Below are 17,545 nucleotides of genomic sequence, written 5' to 3'. Positions count from 1 at the left end.
TCGATAGCCTGCAAATTTCCCAGGATGTGAGAAAAGGGCAYCAAGAATGACTAATGGCTCCATCATGAACTCGCTCATGCCAGCAGACACACGCCTGTCTTACTGGTAAGACCCAGCTAGAGCACTGCTGCATCCCACAGCCGCAGCCTGCAGCTGCTCTGTGTCAAATCACTGGTGATGGGGGACATTTAATGTTCCCTCTGAAAGCCCTACTTGCTCAGTCAGAGCTTTCTGGTCTCTCTGGAGAGCACTGCTGAGCCTGTATTTTAATTGGCATTCAGGTCCCAAGACAGATCAGGCAAGAAGACCTCGCTCTGGGATGTTGCACTACATCCTTGCTTCTCCAGAGTACTGTCATTTTTCAGAGCAAATGYCGATAAAAAGGGTATGATGTCAGGCATTCCATCTGCAGGATGTGCTCTGCTCCTCTGCTCCCAGCCACAGACTGACGGACGCTGCTGCTCCATCACCCCCGGAGGAAGCATTACAAATCCTTTCAACACCCATCCTCCCAATTTCAGTAAWGATCCACTGACACTTGGTGGAAAAAACAACATTGTATTTGATTTACAATTAACAGGATTTACAAATAATGAAAAAGAAACAGATTAGCCATGAAATTAGGATGCCYTTGTTGATGAAAGAGTAACTGGCAAAGCACCTTCCTGTAGAAGTCATACAGCTCAGTCCTAAACAGTATAAAATAACTTACAGCCCAGGCAAGTTCAGGAATGATTACAGACAAATGCAAGAAGTTGAGTACAAAACAAACAAAAAACTGCTCACAGCCTACTGGGTAGGAAACCAGTTCTGGTGAGGCTTTTGATTTGCAGAAACTGACGGAAAGGCCCACTGACAAATACTAGGAAATTTTCAAAATGGGAGAAAAAGAATAAAGTATCAACAGACAGTAAAAGTCAGTGTGTGACAACCTACCAGGCAGGGAGAGCGGGCGGCAGACACTGCATTAGCTTGCAGAGAGTCAGCAGAGTCCGGGAGCTTGGCAGGACAATGAACGAAGGAGTACAGATGGCAGCACTTCATTAAAATGCTACTTTACTGCCAAAAACTTGCAAGACAAAGAGAAGTAAAGTTCTCTGATGTGCAATACAGCAATTTAAGAAGACGTACCTAACTTTTTGATTTGTACGGAGCTTACCTATATTGTAAACACACACTTTCTGACAGGTTATTTCAATTTTCTTTGCTATGGATTATAGTGTGTATTCAATCAAATGCAGCATTCCAAGGCTCAAGACTGACCGAGTGGTTTTCAATAGACGGGTATATGATTTTTTCCAATATCATACTAGTATTTTACATCACAGATACAATAAAAACGAGTGATGGTATTTCTAGGACAGTTCCAAGATTCAAATAAAAAAATCATCAGAACCATTCTAAAATAGGATATTATACATAATCAAATCATGTTAAACAGCACACTCTCGGCAAGCAGCTAATTACAAGCATTCTGCTGGTCATGTTTTTCACACAAAAGTCATTCAATAGCACATAAATACTTATTTTTCTTATCTGCTTCTTTTTACAAAACCATTCATCAGATTCACAGAATTAGTACAAGTAAGGCACATTAGCATATATCATAAAACTCACAATAATAACAAAGAGTTTTAAAGTTTTAAGGACTAATTCCTTCTTTGCAGTGGTTTCTGAACTGAACAAGACTTCATCAGTAGAACTCTCCTACACTGACATTATTCATATTTCTGTCACAGCCAACTGTGGCGGGTGCAATACTGTGCATCACCATTGAGATAAATAATTAGATTTAGAACTGTGTGTGATAGCAAATCCCACTTTTAGATCTTGCGGAGAAATTTGACACTTTGTTCACTATGTTCATTAAGCACTGACCAAGTTTTAGAGCTCTATGGAAGTCAATTTCCAGTTATCAAAATAAAAGGGGATATTGCATGTGTCTCTGAGTATGTTATTGTTTTCCTAGTACAAATATTGCTTAAGGTAGTAAGGATGCTATTGTATTGAATTTACTTGTGTAATGAATCCTAAATGCCGATGTCTCAAATTCTACTAAATCAAATGAGCTATGGGTTTTTCTTCTTCCACCCCCCACCCTGCYCCCAACCAAAGGACTCTCTTTCCCACAGAAGATTCATTTACACACAACACAGCTTTTARTTAGAAGCATAATTTACAGTAAAAATTCTTTACATTACACCTCTGCTATCAAAAAACCATGAAATCTTTCATTTTAAAGTTGTAATTATACATTAAAAAATAGAACACTATTTCCTTAACAGGAAGAATGAATTTGAACATCTTCAGATCAGATTTCTTTATTGCGGCTTTTGAGTCAAAGGTCAGTCACTTTATTCTCTAGCGCAGCTGCTATTTGCTGTAAACGGAAGGCAAGCTGCATTTTTTGTGCAGCTGGATCCTCTTCAAGTGCATTTATAATCTGGAAGATATAAACACAGAAAGTTTAGAATAATTTAGCTTAAAATGTATGACATAGTTCCAAGACCAAGTGTTTGATGCTACTCTGGTTGTAAAGAGTCTTTAGCATTCACACTGTATCAAAGTCCATCTATTAGGCCCCATGTTCTTTATTTTTACATAAAGACAGTTAAAATGATTGTCTGTCTTCCTTTATCTAAGTTGCTGTAATGTTTCCCATTATGTTGWGATACAAGCAAATTAATAGGTAGTACTTTATCTCATAAAATATTACATTCCAAGATGGAGCAGGCAGGGGAAAACATTCCTTAGAGCTATTTAAGAAAGAGTGCTTTTACTTCCAGTGCACCCTACAAGGCTTAAGGGTCATTTACCATCAGTAATTATATCCAATCCCCAATGAGCTTTAGTTATGAGAAGCTCCTGGGTGGTCCATGCACAGGCAAATGGGAGGACAACGCAAGGTCTCCTGTGTCTGTAGGCAATATCAGGAATAAAGCCAGCAGCTCCCCTTTGGCTCTCACCAGCAAGTGCCGCGACTGGCCCAGCCCCACACAGCTCAGGAAAGCAAAGAGCTCGTGAGAGGAGCCCCCAGCATCCTACAGCCTCTGCTGTGCAGAATATATATGAGGATATGACTCTTAGGACACAAGGGATTTGAAAACAAGGGCTAGTAAAGGTCAGCTGTTATGAGAAGGCTTTTCTTCAAATAGAGTTTTTAGGGCTTCCCAGATCAAATTCAAAAGGTTTTGAAAGGTTTTCATTTCCACCATCCTTTAGGAAAACTTTCCCACCAGCTATTAGATTTCTCCATTAGAAGAACGTGTTACATGACAAAACCATTCCTTTTCTAGAACTGGCTTTATTAATATAAGTCTGACAGCGTAATCAAGCAGAAACCTTTAGCACTGTTTAAATACTATAAAAACTTGCAAGTACAAGGACTGGAAAAATTCAGCTTTCCTGTCACTACCTGTGGTTCTTATTAYTTTATGAATATCCTTGACAATGGAGATTAATGCAGTCAGAATCAATCTAGCCTATAATTTCACTTTGAAGGGCTGGTATAGCGTTTGCGCTGGAGCAAATTTGCTTAGAAATAATTATTTTAATGCATTTGTTTTTAAATTGTGAAAATATTTTTATAGGAAGACTTAATAAACACTTACAGCAGTATTTAAACTGGGCCTAATTTAATTTGATATTGTTCCCTCAATTTAAACAATTACATCTAGCTGTAACTCCTCAAATCTAGACTAAATAATTCATGATTATCTCTACTGGTGAATATATCCTTCATATAAATGTGGACAATTAGAATGTACCCACTTAGTCATTGTCAAGCCCTGCAGAGATGCAGAAGGTACAGCACATGCTGGGAACCACTGTGTCAGTAATGAAGACAAGGGCAGCTGCAAAATGTTCCAATTTATGCAAATTAAAACATTTTCATGGAAAATAAATAAGCTTGATTAATTTTACTGAATGGTTCTTGACAGATTATCTCCACAATTCTGAATTAGCTGCCTTTTCATCAGATGCACCTCTTTGTTACCCAGTGATGTACATGGAAGGGAAGAGCTGCAGTTACATCCTGGGGTGTGCTGGCCTGCTGCTGCTGAAGTCCCAGAGGCTGCTGACTCTGCCTGAGGTGTGGACGAATCAGGGATTTACAGTTCATCTGTCATTCAGGGCCCCTGAGTGTTTTTGTAAGAGGTCAAGCTACAGACACATTTGGGAAGGTGCTGAAAGCCAGTTTGGCACTGGGGATGAGGGAATGCCATCGGGCTGGCCTACATTCCTCTGTCTGCTTCCCCCACTGACCATCATTGCAAGACTTCTCAGGGTGATTTGATTTCCCTGCTTGCATCTATTTAAAAGCTGTGACAGGCTGGCTGATCCTGTAAAAAGCAGCTGTAGTGAAGGATGAGACTCACTGTCTTTAGTGCTAARTATAAGTGAAAACATGGACTGTGCTGAGGTGCAAGACTAACCRAATAGAGCTCACATGTGCTGTGCTCCTTTTTGATTCAGCATCTGCTCTTTCTTGCTTTGATTCTGAGAGTTTTCTGGAGCATTCATTTCCATGGAAACCTTTGAATAAAAGTTTCCTTCTCTCTTTTTGTTTTCAGATTAAGTTTGGAGAACCATAGCCACAGCCCAGCTACWCTGGGATATTCTTTGTCCCCCTTTCCACAGGGTGTGAAAAACCTAAGAATTTTTTAAACTAAAGCTGTGAGCCCGCTTTTGAATCAGGCTGCATTCAACGGTTGCTCTCCTTTGGTTTACCTTAGGCRGGCACTTGGCATGGCAAAAGAGGGATGGTACCATGCACTGAAGTTTTAAGTGCATTTTAACTAATAAAAAGGACATGGCTCCAGTTCCTACAAGCAAAACAAGTTTAATGGATTGTTCCTAATAAAGAAACACACTGTCTTGAAACCTGATATAACTGATGACTTCTTTTTGCTCGGTGACATCCTGATATATTTATTACGATGGTAGAACTGAAATGATTTTAAAATCTATTTCTCTTTCCGATCTTGTTAAACTATCCCTACCAAAACCAGATAGCCCATAATGAAATTGTTCATTTATAAGGACATTCCTTTGATTGGTGTAATTGTCAAACAGGGTATATAACTACAAGGTTTTTGTCCAGCATTGCTTTTACCTGATTATTCAGTGAACTCCAGAAGTCACTCCTGTAGAATAACATTAGCCTTCACAACATTTTACCATTGRTATCAAAGTACAAAAACAAAAGTCATAACTTACCTCATCATAGTATTTGTTAGTGTACTGGTAGAGTTGGTGTAGAGCCACAAGCGTGTTTAAGGAATCAGTATGTGCCTGTTAACACAAGCAGGCAGCAAACATGTCAAAATAGGATCACAAACAGCTGAAAGTTATGCACATGCACAACTGTTGGTTACAAGTGACAAGATTTCCAAATGCAAGCTCTGCATTTAACTTTTGTTAAATGACACTTGGGGCAGAGAAGGGGAGTGAGAAAACTTCTGTTTGGTGATTTTCAGATCAAGATTTTCCTTCTGGTATTTTTCCAGCCTGCCCACAACTCTTAACATTGGAGTTGGAAAATATTTTGAACTCTGAATATCAAACCACAGGCTACAGCTCAAACATCTGTTAGCAGCATGGGTGTGAAAAGMTAAAGCATTTACTCAGTTCAATCTACAGATTGTTGAGATATTAAGCATTGGTTCTGACCCAGTCATGGTTATTTGAAATCATTCCTCCAGCTCTTTTTATAAAAACTATTCACATGTCACTACAGCAAAGGTGTAACTCATCAGTATAATGAGCACATGTACATTTGGAAAAAAAAACATCTGAATCATGAAGATAGAAAGGGGTGTGGTGAGAAGAGAGAGAGAGAGAAAGGATTTTAAATGAAGCAGGAAATAACCCTTCCATCACATCATCTTCCCCCACCCCCCCATACACACATATAACTTATTTAGTGAATGTGCTCTACCTGTCTGAACAGATGTTCTTCATTCAAACATGTAGGAGTCAAGTCTCTACGCCTTTAGTCTTTTAAGTTAGTTAAGAAAATGAAGAATTGCAAAATATTGCTGCTGGCATAAATGATTACCCAAGGGATAATACAGCAGAGAAACATCCATCTTTCCTTGCTCTATAAAAGTCACTTTTAGAGCTGGTCAAAATTTGCAGTGTTCAATCACTCCTTCCAGATTAATTTTTATCATAATTTATAATGAAAATAGAAAGRAACACCATATTCTGCTGATGTTAAAACATTATATTGAATTTACTTTTAATCACCAAATGTTTTAAYGTTATATACATCTCAATTTATGTAATAAATAAAATGAACTGTAACATGAAATGTCACAGCAGATGAGTTTTATAGTGAATGACTGAAAATAGAAATGCTCTCATGAGGATGTTGATCTGCAAAATGTTAGGTCCTCAGGGCACTGAAATAAACAAACCGCAAAAAATTCCCCAAACATCCTCCTTACGCTAGAACTCTTCAACTAAATTAAGCAAATGAGCAAACCAGCCGGTAAATACACTGCCTACACTGCTCAGGCTWAACAACATCTTTAAGACTGGTGAGGGACTCTCTGATTCTCCAAGTTAAACAGAGTGCTTCAAAGGCAAGAGCCTGCTCGAGCYGAGCTGAGCTGCAGAGCAGACAGGCTCTTTCCAGACTGAAGCAGGTTTTGTGATGTCTTTGCTCCACCAGTCTCCAACCAAAGTCCCAGACAGCAAYTGCCCCACTCTGCTTTTCTCCATGCAAGGTAACCAAAATAAACTATAATGCAAAAAGTGCCACTGAGCAAGCACATTATGAACTTTTCACAGGTAGCATAAAGCAGAAGCCTTGCCCCTGTATAGACAGTTCTAAAATATGCTATACTTAATGTGCATGCCTTTTTTTTTTAATTTTTGGAGTCTAATCTTTGCAATAGTGTAGCAGCACTCTGAACTCAGTCACTACTCATTATCAGTGTGATCAATGCTAAAAATCCTCTATATGCTGTGGAGAGAAAACACAGCTTAAGAGTGCTATAACTTTTCCACAATAGTTGTGAAAAATCCAAAAACTGTGCTCTATCCCCTGCATAACTCAGATAGATTARTGACAATAAGGATTCCTGATACCATTCAATAATCAACATTTCAAAGTTCTAACAGGCATGACTACTATAAACAGGAATATTTCAGAGATTTATGAAATTACTCATCTGATATTTGCACACACAAAAAACCCACTTGCTGAGATAGAAAGAGAAGACAACAAAAAAGTGCTACACTTGGCTCCAATTTCWGCACAAGAAAATGGATTATATTCTTACCCTAGAAATCTCTGCTAGATGGGTATTCATGTCTTGGTCACTCACTGGCACCATCTGACGAATACCTTTGTAGTAACTGCAAGAGATTTAAAATGATTTTCAGTTAGGTGTAACAAACTGTCTTTCTGGTAATTCTGTCTTTCAATTTTGCCATTATTTAAAACATTCTTTCTTCCTTAATTTTGCCATTATTTAAAACAGTCTTTCTTACTTTAAAACATTCTTCTTACATAGGAGATACTCTACCACAACAGAGCAATGATTCCTCTACCTGATTGTACACGAATGTATCACAGGAAAAAAATTCATAATTGCAGATAATGATTATCTTAGGTTTAAAACTGGCAAGAGTTTTGTTCTACTTCAGATCTTCCATGATATTAACAGAATTTCCAATTAGTAAATGAATAAAGCCAGAGGCAGAATAGAAAAAAAAACGTTTCTGAAAATGTTTTCAGGATTTGGTCTCTACTGAGCTATGGAAGTGCAGCATTTTTTAGACAGATCGTGTGAGTAACAACTGACTGCAGAAAACAGCACTGTCTTTTCTTCTGAATAAATCTGTTGATCTGTCTATGCAGACAAGAAGATGCACTGGCTCATAACGGAGCTCCATTTCAACCCTGCCAATGCAACCACAAAGGGGATGTTTAAACATTTGGGAGTAAAATTTTTAATATTTAACAGCTGACTTTGACTATATAAGCATTCCCTTTTCCTCTTAGGCAGGCTTAGRATCCTAACAACTGAATAAGCATGAAAAGAGTTGATACTTACTCTTCTACCATTTTCTTATAGTTAGAGATTTCCTTCGCATAAAGTAATTTATTACTTGGAGAATCCTGAAAAATTTAGAATACAGAAAARTGTGGTTGATTTATGAACATTTCTAGGAAGCAAAAGAAAGTCAAGAATGTAAGATCAAGCCTTTATATTCACATACACTTGAGCTTTACAGATATTAACATTGGTGGGATTATTTCATAAAAAGATGAWGTTCACACATGGCATTACTGCTGAGTTTTAAAAACATATCCATGCAAGGTGATAATTATTGGTTGACCTGATATAATCAGTTCTTAAACGTGCTTTTTATAAAAGCAGTTGCTATTTTCTCCTTTTTCTAAGTAGCAATTGGCARACTACACAGTAATACTGACAGTTCACCAACCTGTTAAGGGGCGAAATGTTATCTTCATTATAAAACTAAAAAGAAATTATCAAGGCTGTATCTCCTCAGAGAATGGGTATTGTCTGTGAGGATGCCCTTTGTCTCGTCAGGCATGAGCATAGTCAGGATGTAGAATGCAAATCACTTACTCTGCTTAATTTGTGCTCTGTTCTTGTGCAAGCATCCATGAAAGTCTGTGCAATGACTGACAAGGAAGCATCCACTACTTCATGAACATGAACATCAAAGATGAAATGGGGATTTTTCAGTATGTTTACCCAGAATCTAAGAGGCAGGCTGCAAAGCAAGGGAAAAGAATAATAATCCTTTTTACACAAYAAAKATTCTACAAYAAGAAAATCACATGCAATTAAGCATTTTGAGCTCCTCACAACAGTGATGTTAAAATTTATATTCCAACATTTACACAATCTGGTCTGGTTTCCAAGTCTGATAACCAAGTCTTTACATCTTTCAAACCAAAACTCATATGGGAAGGATTATGAGTGCCCCAAAACAGCAAGCGAAGATATCCGCGTGGTCAATAAAACTAGCAAATAGTATGTATTAGATTTTGTGATTTTACARGTAAATCTAGTCCCATTTGCCWCTTRCTYTTCTCTTCTCTKRCAAAAGACAAACAGTWAAGCAAGTAAATCTGCCAGTGACAATCCCACAGATAAGCTGGTTTCATTTTTTTTGCAGCTTCTAGGCTTATAGGGAATCTTTTTCCTCATACAAACGTATTATCTCAATTAAAATTATTCTGAGGATTATAAATGGAATTTACTTTGATTTGTGGTAAATGCTAGTATATACCTGAGAATTATATTCTTATTTCTCTGCAATACAAGTATGATTCTCTTCATACCATACCTGTTTGTTTTCCAGATGTGAATGGTATCTTCATCCTTGATATCATGCTTTTCTGCTTGCTCATCAAGAAAGTCAAAGAAGTACTTCACAGCTGGTGGCACCACATGGTTCGAGTTGAGCACACTATGAAAGAAGTCATCTACAAACTGCTGAAGTGTCCCCTAAAAGCAGATTTTAAAAAATCAGTTACATTGGTGTTACAAGCTGAACTCAGCATCTTTAATTCCTAGCATCTTTCATTCCTATTGACCCTAAGAGCCCATAATCCAGTTGCCATCACTGATGGYCCTTATCCTGAGTGCTAAGAGTGACAAAATGCAAGCAACTTCTTAAGGCACTGACTTTGTAAAACTGCCAGCACAGTAAAGACCTTCTGGAACACAATTTTATGTTTTAGAYTGAAAGACTGTGACTTCACCAGAGATCCTATGGTTTGCACAGAAAGGAATGCTTTCTTCTTGACAGAAGAAGCAGAAATTGGCTGTTATATTTACACTTCCGGGTCATTGTGCCCATATAATAATCTTTAGCCACTTTTTAATGGTTTGGCAGCTTCCCACATCCAGTTTCTCTGACACCAGAGTATCAAGAAATTTTTAAAGAGATGGGGAGGAAGAAGTACCAGTGAGCATTTGCCCTTTTTGTTTAAGGGCAAGCACTTGGGCCTTATCAGACCCAGTCTGACTCAGCTCCATGAGATCCACTGAGCCCAAGGAGTGAAGTGTCCAGAAGTGTCTTTGGTTAGACTCCTGAATCTGCCTGGATCTTAGTAATGCCAACCTCCGGGACTGTCCCCTGTTTTAGAGATGACCCTGTTGAAGCCACATAGAGTTAATTCCCAGACAGCTGATAGGACCTACAGACACTTTGAAGGGCTGCATCCTCTTTCCAGCCATGACTGACAGCCTCCAAACAGGGCAGGGACCCAGCTGGCAAGGAGCCCTAAGACTTTCTACTGTCAGCAAGAACACATTGACAATCCCTGGGTYGTAGGGGCAGCTGTGATCCCAGCCATAACACCTCACCAACACTTTATGAGTCAGTAAAGCTCCAGATTGTTTATAATCTATAAACTGGCTGTTGGGAATACAAAAGCAGTGGCTTTATTATCAGAAAAGGGATACAAACAACTTTTTGGTTCTTTGTCCTGAGTCTRTATCATCTATCCACAGACTTTCCTTCCATATCCACTCGGACAAACGGCCTTAGCTGGTGCCAGACTGCCTTCATTGTCACAAAAGTAGCCTGGCTTTGTGGTCATTAAACACAGTATTCTAAATCCTTTCTCCAAAAATAATTATTTTGCTCATGATCAGTTCTGCAGTATAGGCATTAAAAATATTCTAAAAGGACTATTATTATCTTTTTTTAGGTTTTACTCCAGCATTGATCACATGCAAGAGCAGGGAAGTATAAAGCTCTGTAGGAGTTTATAAAACATTCAGTTCAAAAGAAAACCCAACAAAATATTATCTAAACAGGTGGCACAGAGCAGAATATCCATCTTTGTCTTGCAAGGAAAATCCTTATTTAATGATCACATCATCCTGGTTCTCAGCTTTGATCAGCAGTTGTAGTTTATCTCTTTCCCTGTAATGTGCCTCAGGGYATTTTCATTACTTGAAGCCTTGAACATCACCTTGTATGTACATGACACATATTCCAAATCACAACCAAATGCATGACTAATATTTGCATCTATTTTTTTTCAGTTTTATCTCAAAATCTGTAGAAGTAAGTGTAACTGTAGCACATCTGAGCCATACCTTTACAGAAAGAAGTCTGGTCAGGTAGATTTCTGTAATAGCTTTGGTCCTCTCTTTTTCTTTCACACTGCCCCGCTTTGATTTACCTTCATCCATTTCATCCACTGGCCTGACTAGATGCCAGACCTTATTTTCATCTTCCAGGAGTGCATGCCCTAGAAACAGTAATTGCAACAGTTATAAAAAACACCCAACCCCAAAACCAGCATGAAAATAATCATATACATATGTACATGTTCCCTTTCCTTAACATATGTGTCCTCTTGCCAAGGGGATCTAAATTACTCTGTTTGTGTCCAACACATTAAACTCGAGTACTAAATGTTCAGTGACAAAGAGCTGAAAAAACTTGCTTTTGTCAAGACTGAAGGGAGAGGAAAGAATCACACAATAAGAAAACTCCTGTTCAGTCTTTGTCCTGGTTCAAGACAGGACAGGGATAATTTTTGCAGGAGGGTCCATGGCTGGGACATGGAGGTTGTTCTATATCACCTCATGTCAGAGGAGAGGAGAAAGGGGTTCCTTCCAGTGGAGCAAGYGCAGAAGGAATGGTGGGATAATACCAGTTCTGAGCTGGAGGGAGCTGTCTKTTGTTGGGGGTTTCCACAGTGAGCAATAACATTTATTTTCTTGTATCTGCTGTCRCTRGTATTGTTGCTGTTACTGTTTGTTTTCTTATCTCATTGCTGCTTCCAGTAAATTGTTGTTATCCCAACCCATGATTTTTGCCTTTTGTGCCTCCAATTGTCCTCTCCATCCCACTGTAGGGAAGGGGAAGCTGGAGGTGGAAGTGAGCAAGTAGTGCATGGCTTGGAGTGGTAGAAGAATAAATTGGAGAATACCATTCCTAAATTACGACAGTCATGCAAACACAGTATGTGCACTTTTTCAACTCCAGTCAAGTTCCCTACTTCTTTATGAATTCTTGAAGACTTGATCAAGTTATAGAATCTTAGCTAGATCTGACCCCACAGCAACCACAGAAATACCAGTTGCAGCCTCCTTCTGGTACAACCTTTTTTCTAGGTAACACCATTAAAATTCACATCTTTACCCCAAATGCTGAGGTCAAATGCTCAGTTCAAACATTCCTTTAATCAGCATTTGATAAGCCCCACTTGACTTTGTGGGTTGAGTGGAGGAAAAATGCATCCTTTCATTGATATGACATCAATTCCAGCAGCCAGAGGTAATGACTGAAGCAAATTCATACCCATTACAATAAGAATTAAAAAAAAAAAGTCAGTATTCATTTTCAAATGAATGCAATCAGTTTAAACCAGAGGGAGAGACTCGTATCAGGTCTGTTACAATAAAGCAGAAACAGGAGGAAGCTTTGATGCTAATGACAGCTGGTGTGGTTACAGTGCCTCAGTGTGTTACCCRGGGCTTGGCCATGCACCCAGTCCAGGGGCTTGGACCAACCAATGGAGCTTAAAAGCAGTGTTGCATTTCCATATCAACTATTATTGTTCAGACAAACTCTATGCCTGAGAATCTTTTGTTACAAACAGCTCTAAAAGAGAGAATACAACTGTTTWAACTTGCAATTAATATTCCTTGAAAACAGTTTCTGTGTCACTTTCAAATCTCCTGGTTTTGTTTGTTCTTCCTTTAATTCCTGAACTTTTGTATCTACTTGGCATAGTCCCTAAAATCAATGGCGCTTTTCCAGTGGAAGTTATYGAATCAGTACATTTAAAATCACTGACATCTTAAAAAGATGAAAGTTACTTTTCTAATAGAAATTGTGGTTCAGCCCCACTGTACAAATTATTTTGCATTCTGCTAAGTTTTATGTTTTAATATGCATCTCCAATACAACTGAATCTCAGTTACAGCACAAAATATCACTTTTTAATTGCATTAACTTTGACCGTAATAGTTTATTAACTAAGTTCCTCAACAGCTACATTGAATTTCCCAGCTTGCAAGTACATTCAATATTTTTCATCACAGGGGAAAATAATATTTATGCGTAATCTGGCTAAGCCAACATTTTTGCTTGAATCTACTTGATACATCCTCATGATAAGCATTAGTTATGCAGTCTTCTGGGACCTTTACTTCTTTTTAACAAGGTAGGGAAAAAATATAAATCCCACATTAAATCAYATTGTCCTTTGAGAGTCCTTAATTCAACTTGGAAGTTCATGTGAATGAAGCCAGAAAAAATAAACGCTATCACTTTATTTCAAAGCAGTTGCAATTTCACAATCGAYACCATTCATGGCAATCATCTGCCTGTACAATAAGAACCATTGCAGGGCATGAAGTATGGAATTTCTTTTGCAATCCCTAYTATTTACTTTTGGAAATGAACAGCTCAAATCATGCAGTTAGAGCAGAAACTATATTCCAGCCTTATGGCAGTTGTTTGGTAGACTCCTGCTTCCTCCTTTGATTCAAAGGAATTTATTCTCCCTTTTCCTTCCTGATGGTATATGGTCCAGTTTAACTTGGAGAGAAGAGGAAACAACAAAAGTGCTTTCCTCTGATATTGGCTCTTACACACAACTGAGTTCTTTCCATGTTTGTTTAGCAACAGCAGAATTGGCTACTAGTGGAACAGTAGTTATTTCATAGGAGAGTAAGGATTAAGAGATGACAGCTCAACCAAATGAACTTCTGAAATACAAAGATCTCACTTCATTGCTATAAATAGCAGGAAGAAAGAGGAAGAAAAATTCAGAACATGGAGCAACAAAACATGGTAGCAATATGGTTGCTAAGAGAAAATAACAGTTCTATGAGATAATCTTTTCCTCAATGGCAAAGCAGGAAGTGAAGAAGATAGAAGAAAAAGGGAAATACCTCCTTTATATCTCCATAGCCATACTATGCATTACGCTGCAAGCAGGGAGAAGATTGTGTCCAGGGGGTCAAATGCTCCCCCCTGAGCTCTTTGTCTTGGCCCTTGGGCATTCTTTGGCCAATGTAAAATAATTCAGGGTAGGTTAATGGCAAAAATATACAGTGCTGACTAATTATAGTGGTAGGAAMCGTGATGTAAACATCAGGCAATGCAGCCCCTTTCCCCTTGTGTGATCTGCAGCAAATTATCTTCCTTCCAGTCTCCCCCACTCCATGAATACTGCACCATGGAGATAAAAGAAGAGCTGCCCTAACAGATCTGCTAATTAGTATTTCTGATCTGCAACTCTATTTTTATTCAGAATTTAAAAAGGAAAAAAAAACATCCAATGAAACAAAAGCAAATAGCAGAAAAAACATCCAAAAGAACAGAATGTGCTGTTTTAGTTTATAGTTCAGTACAGAAATACTAGTATGAAATCACTGAAACCATTCTCCTTCTTGCTACAAATTAGCAATTGTGTTTATTGTCTCCAGAAGCAAAGGATGCTGCATTTAGTTTGTCACAATCTCCAGCTTCTAGTGTCTCCCTGGTAGAAGCTGTGAATAAAGGCAGCATGGAAGCAATGCCAGGTTTTAGAGCAACGTCTCTGAACATGGTTTTACATTTTCGGTCTGTGSAAAGCCTCCCACTTTGGCCAACAGTGAATGGCTTCCGCTGACACTTCTGAATGCAGAAGGTGCAAGTTAATGAGACTCTGAATAAAAGGAAATCCACTTTGTCACAAGCCTCATTCATAGCCAGGAGAGGATTTCTGTTTATTTCAGCCCTGTAAATCCCTGTGTCATATAAATGTGTATATGTGGGAGGGGAAGCCTCTGATCCTCTCCTCTCCCTTTTACACATAATGTCTCACAAATCACTGTCACGGCAGGCTCYCACTTTGTACCAGCTTTGTAACATTTTATAGCTTTCCAACAGAACAAGTTGGCACCACATAGCTCTGAGGACCTTACCATACTAAAGAAAGTGGGGTAGCCTGGCATGAAACACTGTTGTCCCAAATTTGTACACTACCATGGTGCAAGACAGGGTGTGGAGAAGAAATACAGTGGAAGCTGTTTTCACTTGAAACTTTGGGATCTGAATTCTCTGCAGACCTTTCTCTAATGTACAAGAGCCCCTGCGTGACAGCACTGTCCCAGAAGTCTGCATTTCCTTTATAATTTAGTATGCCACACAGATAACTAAGGAATTCACCTTGGAGTACAGATCATGCTTGTTCAAAGAGCTTCATCATACTGAATCATAGCTCACAATATAATTGCAGAGAAGTAGGAAAGAAAAAAAAAAACCAACAACCTAATCCAAGAAAAAAAGAAAAACGTGATCTGGTCCTCTACTGTCTGCCACAAGGATAGAGAGGTGAGGAGGATGAAGACTGGGAGTCCGGAACAGAAGACTGCCCACTATTCCACAATAAGAAAGCAAAGCAAGTTAAGGCTCCATTCACAGTCCACTTCTTTTGAGGTGAGGTGGCTACAGCCCYGGCCATCAGTGCAACCAAACTGACCAGGGATGAGGAATCAGCTCCTTGCCTGGCTGCACTCCACTGCCCTTTATATTAAACTGGATGGCTTTTCAAGTTAACATGCTGGGTTGGCACCTGCTGTGACAGAACAGTCACTGCTTGGCCAGCTCTGCCAGGCACTTGCAGTAAAGGAGTGAGGGGATAGCAGCAGCCGTGTAGACCTGACCATTAGAAGACTCTTCTTTCTGTTGGAAAATGTTTAAAAGGAAGAATCTAGGAGGACAGAGTAAAAAGTAAACAAGTAATTCTGCCCATCTTGATTTCCTGTCCAACACTTAAAACAAAAGAAATGAAAGTCTGAACACTTCTACTAAACAGCGATATATGCCAGAGCTATCAGCTGAGACCCATTTTCTTGAAAAATGTACATTTCTGGCACATTATTTCCAACCTGTTTGACCGCCCAGCCCTTGGAACCTATTAAACCTAAGATCAGTAAATCTGTTTAAAGGAATGAAACTATTAGGTGAAGTAATGGCCTTTGCAATCAGTGCTAGACAGAAGAGCATATCAAATGAGTTCATGGGAGGAAGAATGATCTCAACAATTATTGTTCCATAAATCTAACTTCTACCTCACATAAAATAATGGAATATAAGGATAAAAAAACCCAGAAAAACCAAACATCTGAAGACAGTAAAGGAAATACATGTGACAAAGAACATTTATTCACAAGTAAATATTTCCATTAAAATCTGAGTGCATTCAAGGCTGTAATGGACATCGTATCTCAAGATACTTTGAGACAGAGAAAATTGGTCTAGACAGAACATTAACCTATAAAAGTAAAAGCTTTTAAGATGGATTGCAAGCTAACAACCACTGTTGTGAAATCCAGCATACCGTAGCAGACAGCAACACAAGAATCATGCAGCAGATGCTATTAGTGATGTGAAAGGGAAGAAACATTACAAGGAAATTCCTGAAGTTAACTTAAAGAGGATTGCAAACCTCAAAARGAATAACAGAATTGTGAAAAATGCTGCATCTAAAGAGACAAAATGCATGGAAGAAACTAAATCAACTAAAAAGCGCTGGGAAAACAGAAGTYAGCATAGCTGGTGAAACAACACTCAAAGGGAGGGAGACACATCTGAATGTATCGAGATGAGTTTGCAAGGCAACACAGTTATAAGAAATGCTATAAAAAATTACATCAAATACTTAATGTCTCAGAGAGGGGAGCTGGTACCCACCATGGTTCATCTAGAACACTGAATTTAATTCTCAGTCCAATAAGAAAGAAATTTGAAGASCAAAGTCAGATGCTGAAGAAAGGAGGAAAAGACATAAAGCTCTGGGAAGATGAAATGTACAATTTGCCATAGTGTGATTAAAAAATAAAATATGGAAGGAAATTCTTGATTAGAGTGCTTTCTATGAAGTTTGAGTATAAACTCAGCAATTATGGTTAAAGTCCTATTGTTTTAGATTTTTACAGTGAAGGCATAGAAAACCATTGCAGGTGTACAGAGGGGAACACACAATAAATAAACTCTATATAGTCTGGTGGAGAATATCTAGCTCCACGGAAGTGCTTGATAAACAAAATCAAGACAGCAGCATCACTGTGGAWTTTGACTTCTAGTCATCTTGGGAGGTAGGGAAGCCACAAGATACTTACTTTCCCCTGGGACATCTTGCTGATTATCCTCTGGCTGCTGGGAAATCCCCATTTTCGATAAGATGAGTGTGGCACCATCTCGGACCTTTGAAAATACAAACACAGAGATGTTCTTCAAAAGAACCACACACTACTGAACCTTTTTCTTAAAACACAAACTGTGGTTTCTGTAATCCGTTGCAGAGAACCTATGATGAATGCTAACCTTTCAAGGCTTCTGGGGCAACATGGCTCTGCAATTCAGAACAGACTCCCTCCCCCTCCATTAGTAAGAGATCCCATCAATACCTCCTCTGAAATAACTGAAATATTAGGAGCATCTTCAAGGCTTAAGTGGTTCCTCAATCTGGTGTGCATGCCCTTTGGACAAAACTGGGGTTTATCATGAAGAATCAGACCTGTCTGCTTTC

At 38.7% G+C, this 17,545-nt stretch overlaps 1 protein-coding gene across 5 annotated transcripts in view; it reads right to left on the bottom strand.

The window, feature by feature from the left end:
- Positions 1 to 542: 542 nt before the first annotated feature.
- Positions 543 to 17,545, bottom strand: part of PLXNB2 (plexin B2) — a 248,393-nt gene continuing 231,390 nt past the window's right edge. For all 5 annotated transcript variants that reach the window (XM_057378720.1, XM_057378730.1, XM_057378741.1 and 2 more), the window contains 8 exons: positions 17,136 to 17,220; positions 11,106 to 11,260; positions 9,340 to 9,500; positions 8,613 to 8,760; positions 8,070 to 8,134; positions 7,293 to 7,368; positions 5,221 to 5,295; positions 543 to 2,443 (listed from right to left, as the gene is read on the bottom strand). In XM_057378720.1, coding sequence (XP_057234703.1) covers positions 2,339 to 2,443; positions 5,221 to 5,295; positions 7,293 to 7,368; positions 8,070 to 8,134; positions 8,613 to 8,760; positions 9,340 to 9,500; positions 11,106 to 11,260; positions 17,136 to 17,220 — 870 coding nt within the window. In that variant the 3' untranslated portion in view covers positions 543 to 2,338. The remainder of the gene's footprint in view (positions 2,444 to 5,220; positions 5,296 to 7,292; positions 7,369 to 8,069; positions 8,135 to 8,612; positions 8,761 to 9,339; positions 9,501 to 11,105; positions 11,261 to 17,135; positions 17,221 to 17,545) is intronic.

This window comes from Malurus melanocephalus, unplaced genomic scaffold, assembly GCF_030028575.1.
Source record: "Malurus melanocephalus ecotype Western Australia unplaced genomic scaffold, MMel_1.1 scaffold_11, whole genome shotgun sequence".
In the NCBI taxonomy this organism is placed as follows: Eukaryota; Metazoa; Chordata; class Aves; order Passeriformes; family Maluridae; genus Malurus; species Malurus melanocephalus.
This window is presented reverse-complemented; position numbering and strand designations above follow the sequence as displayed.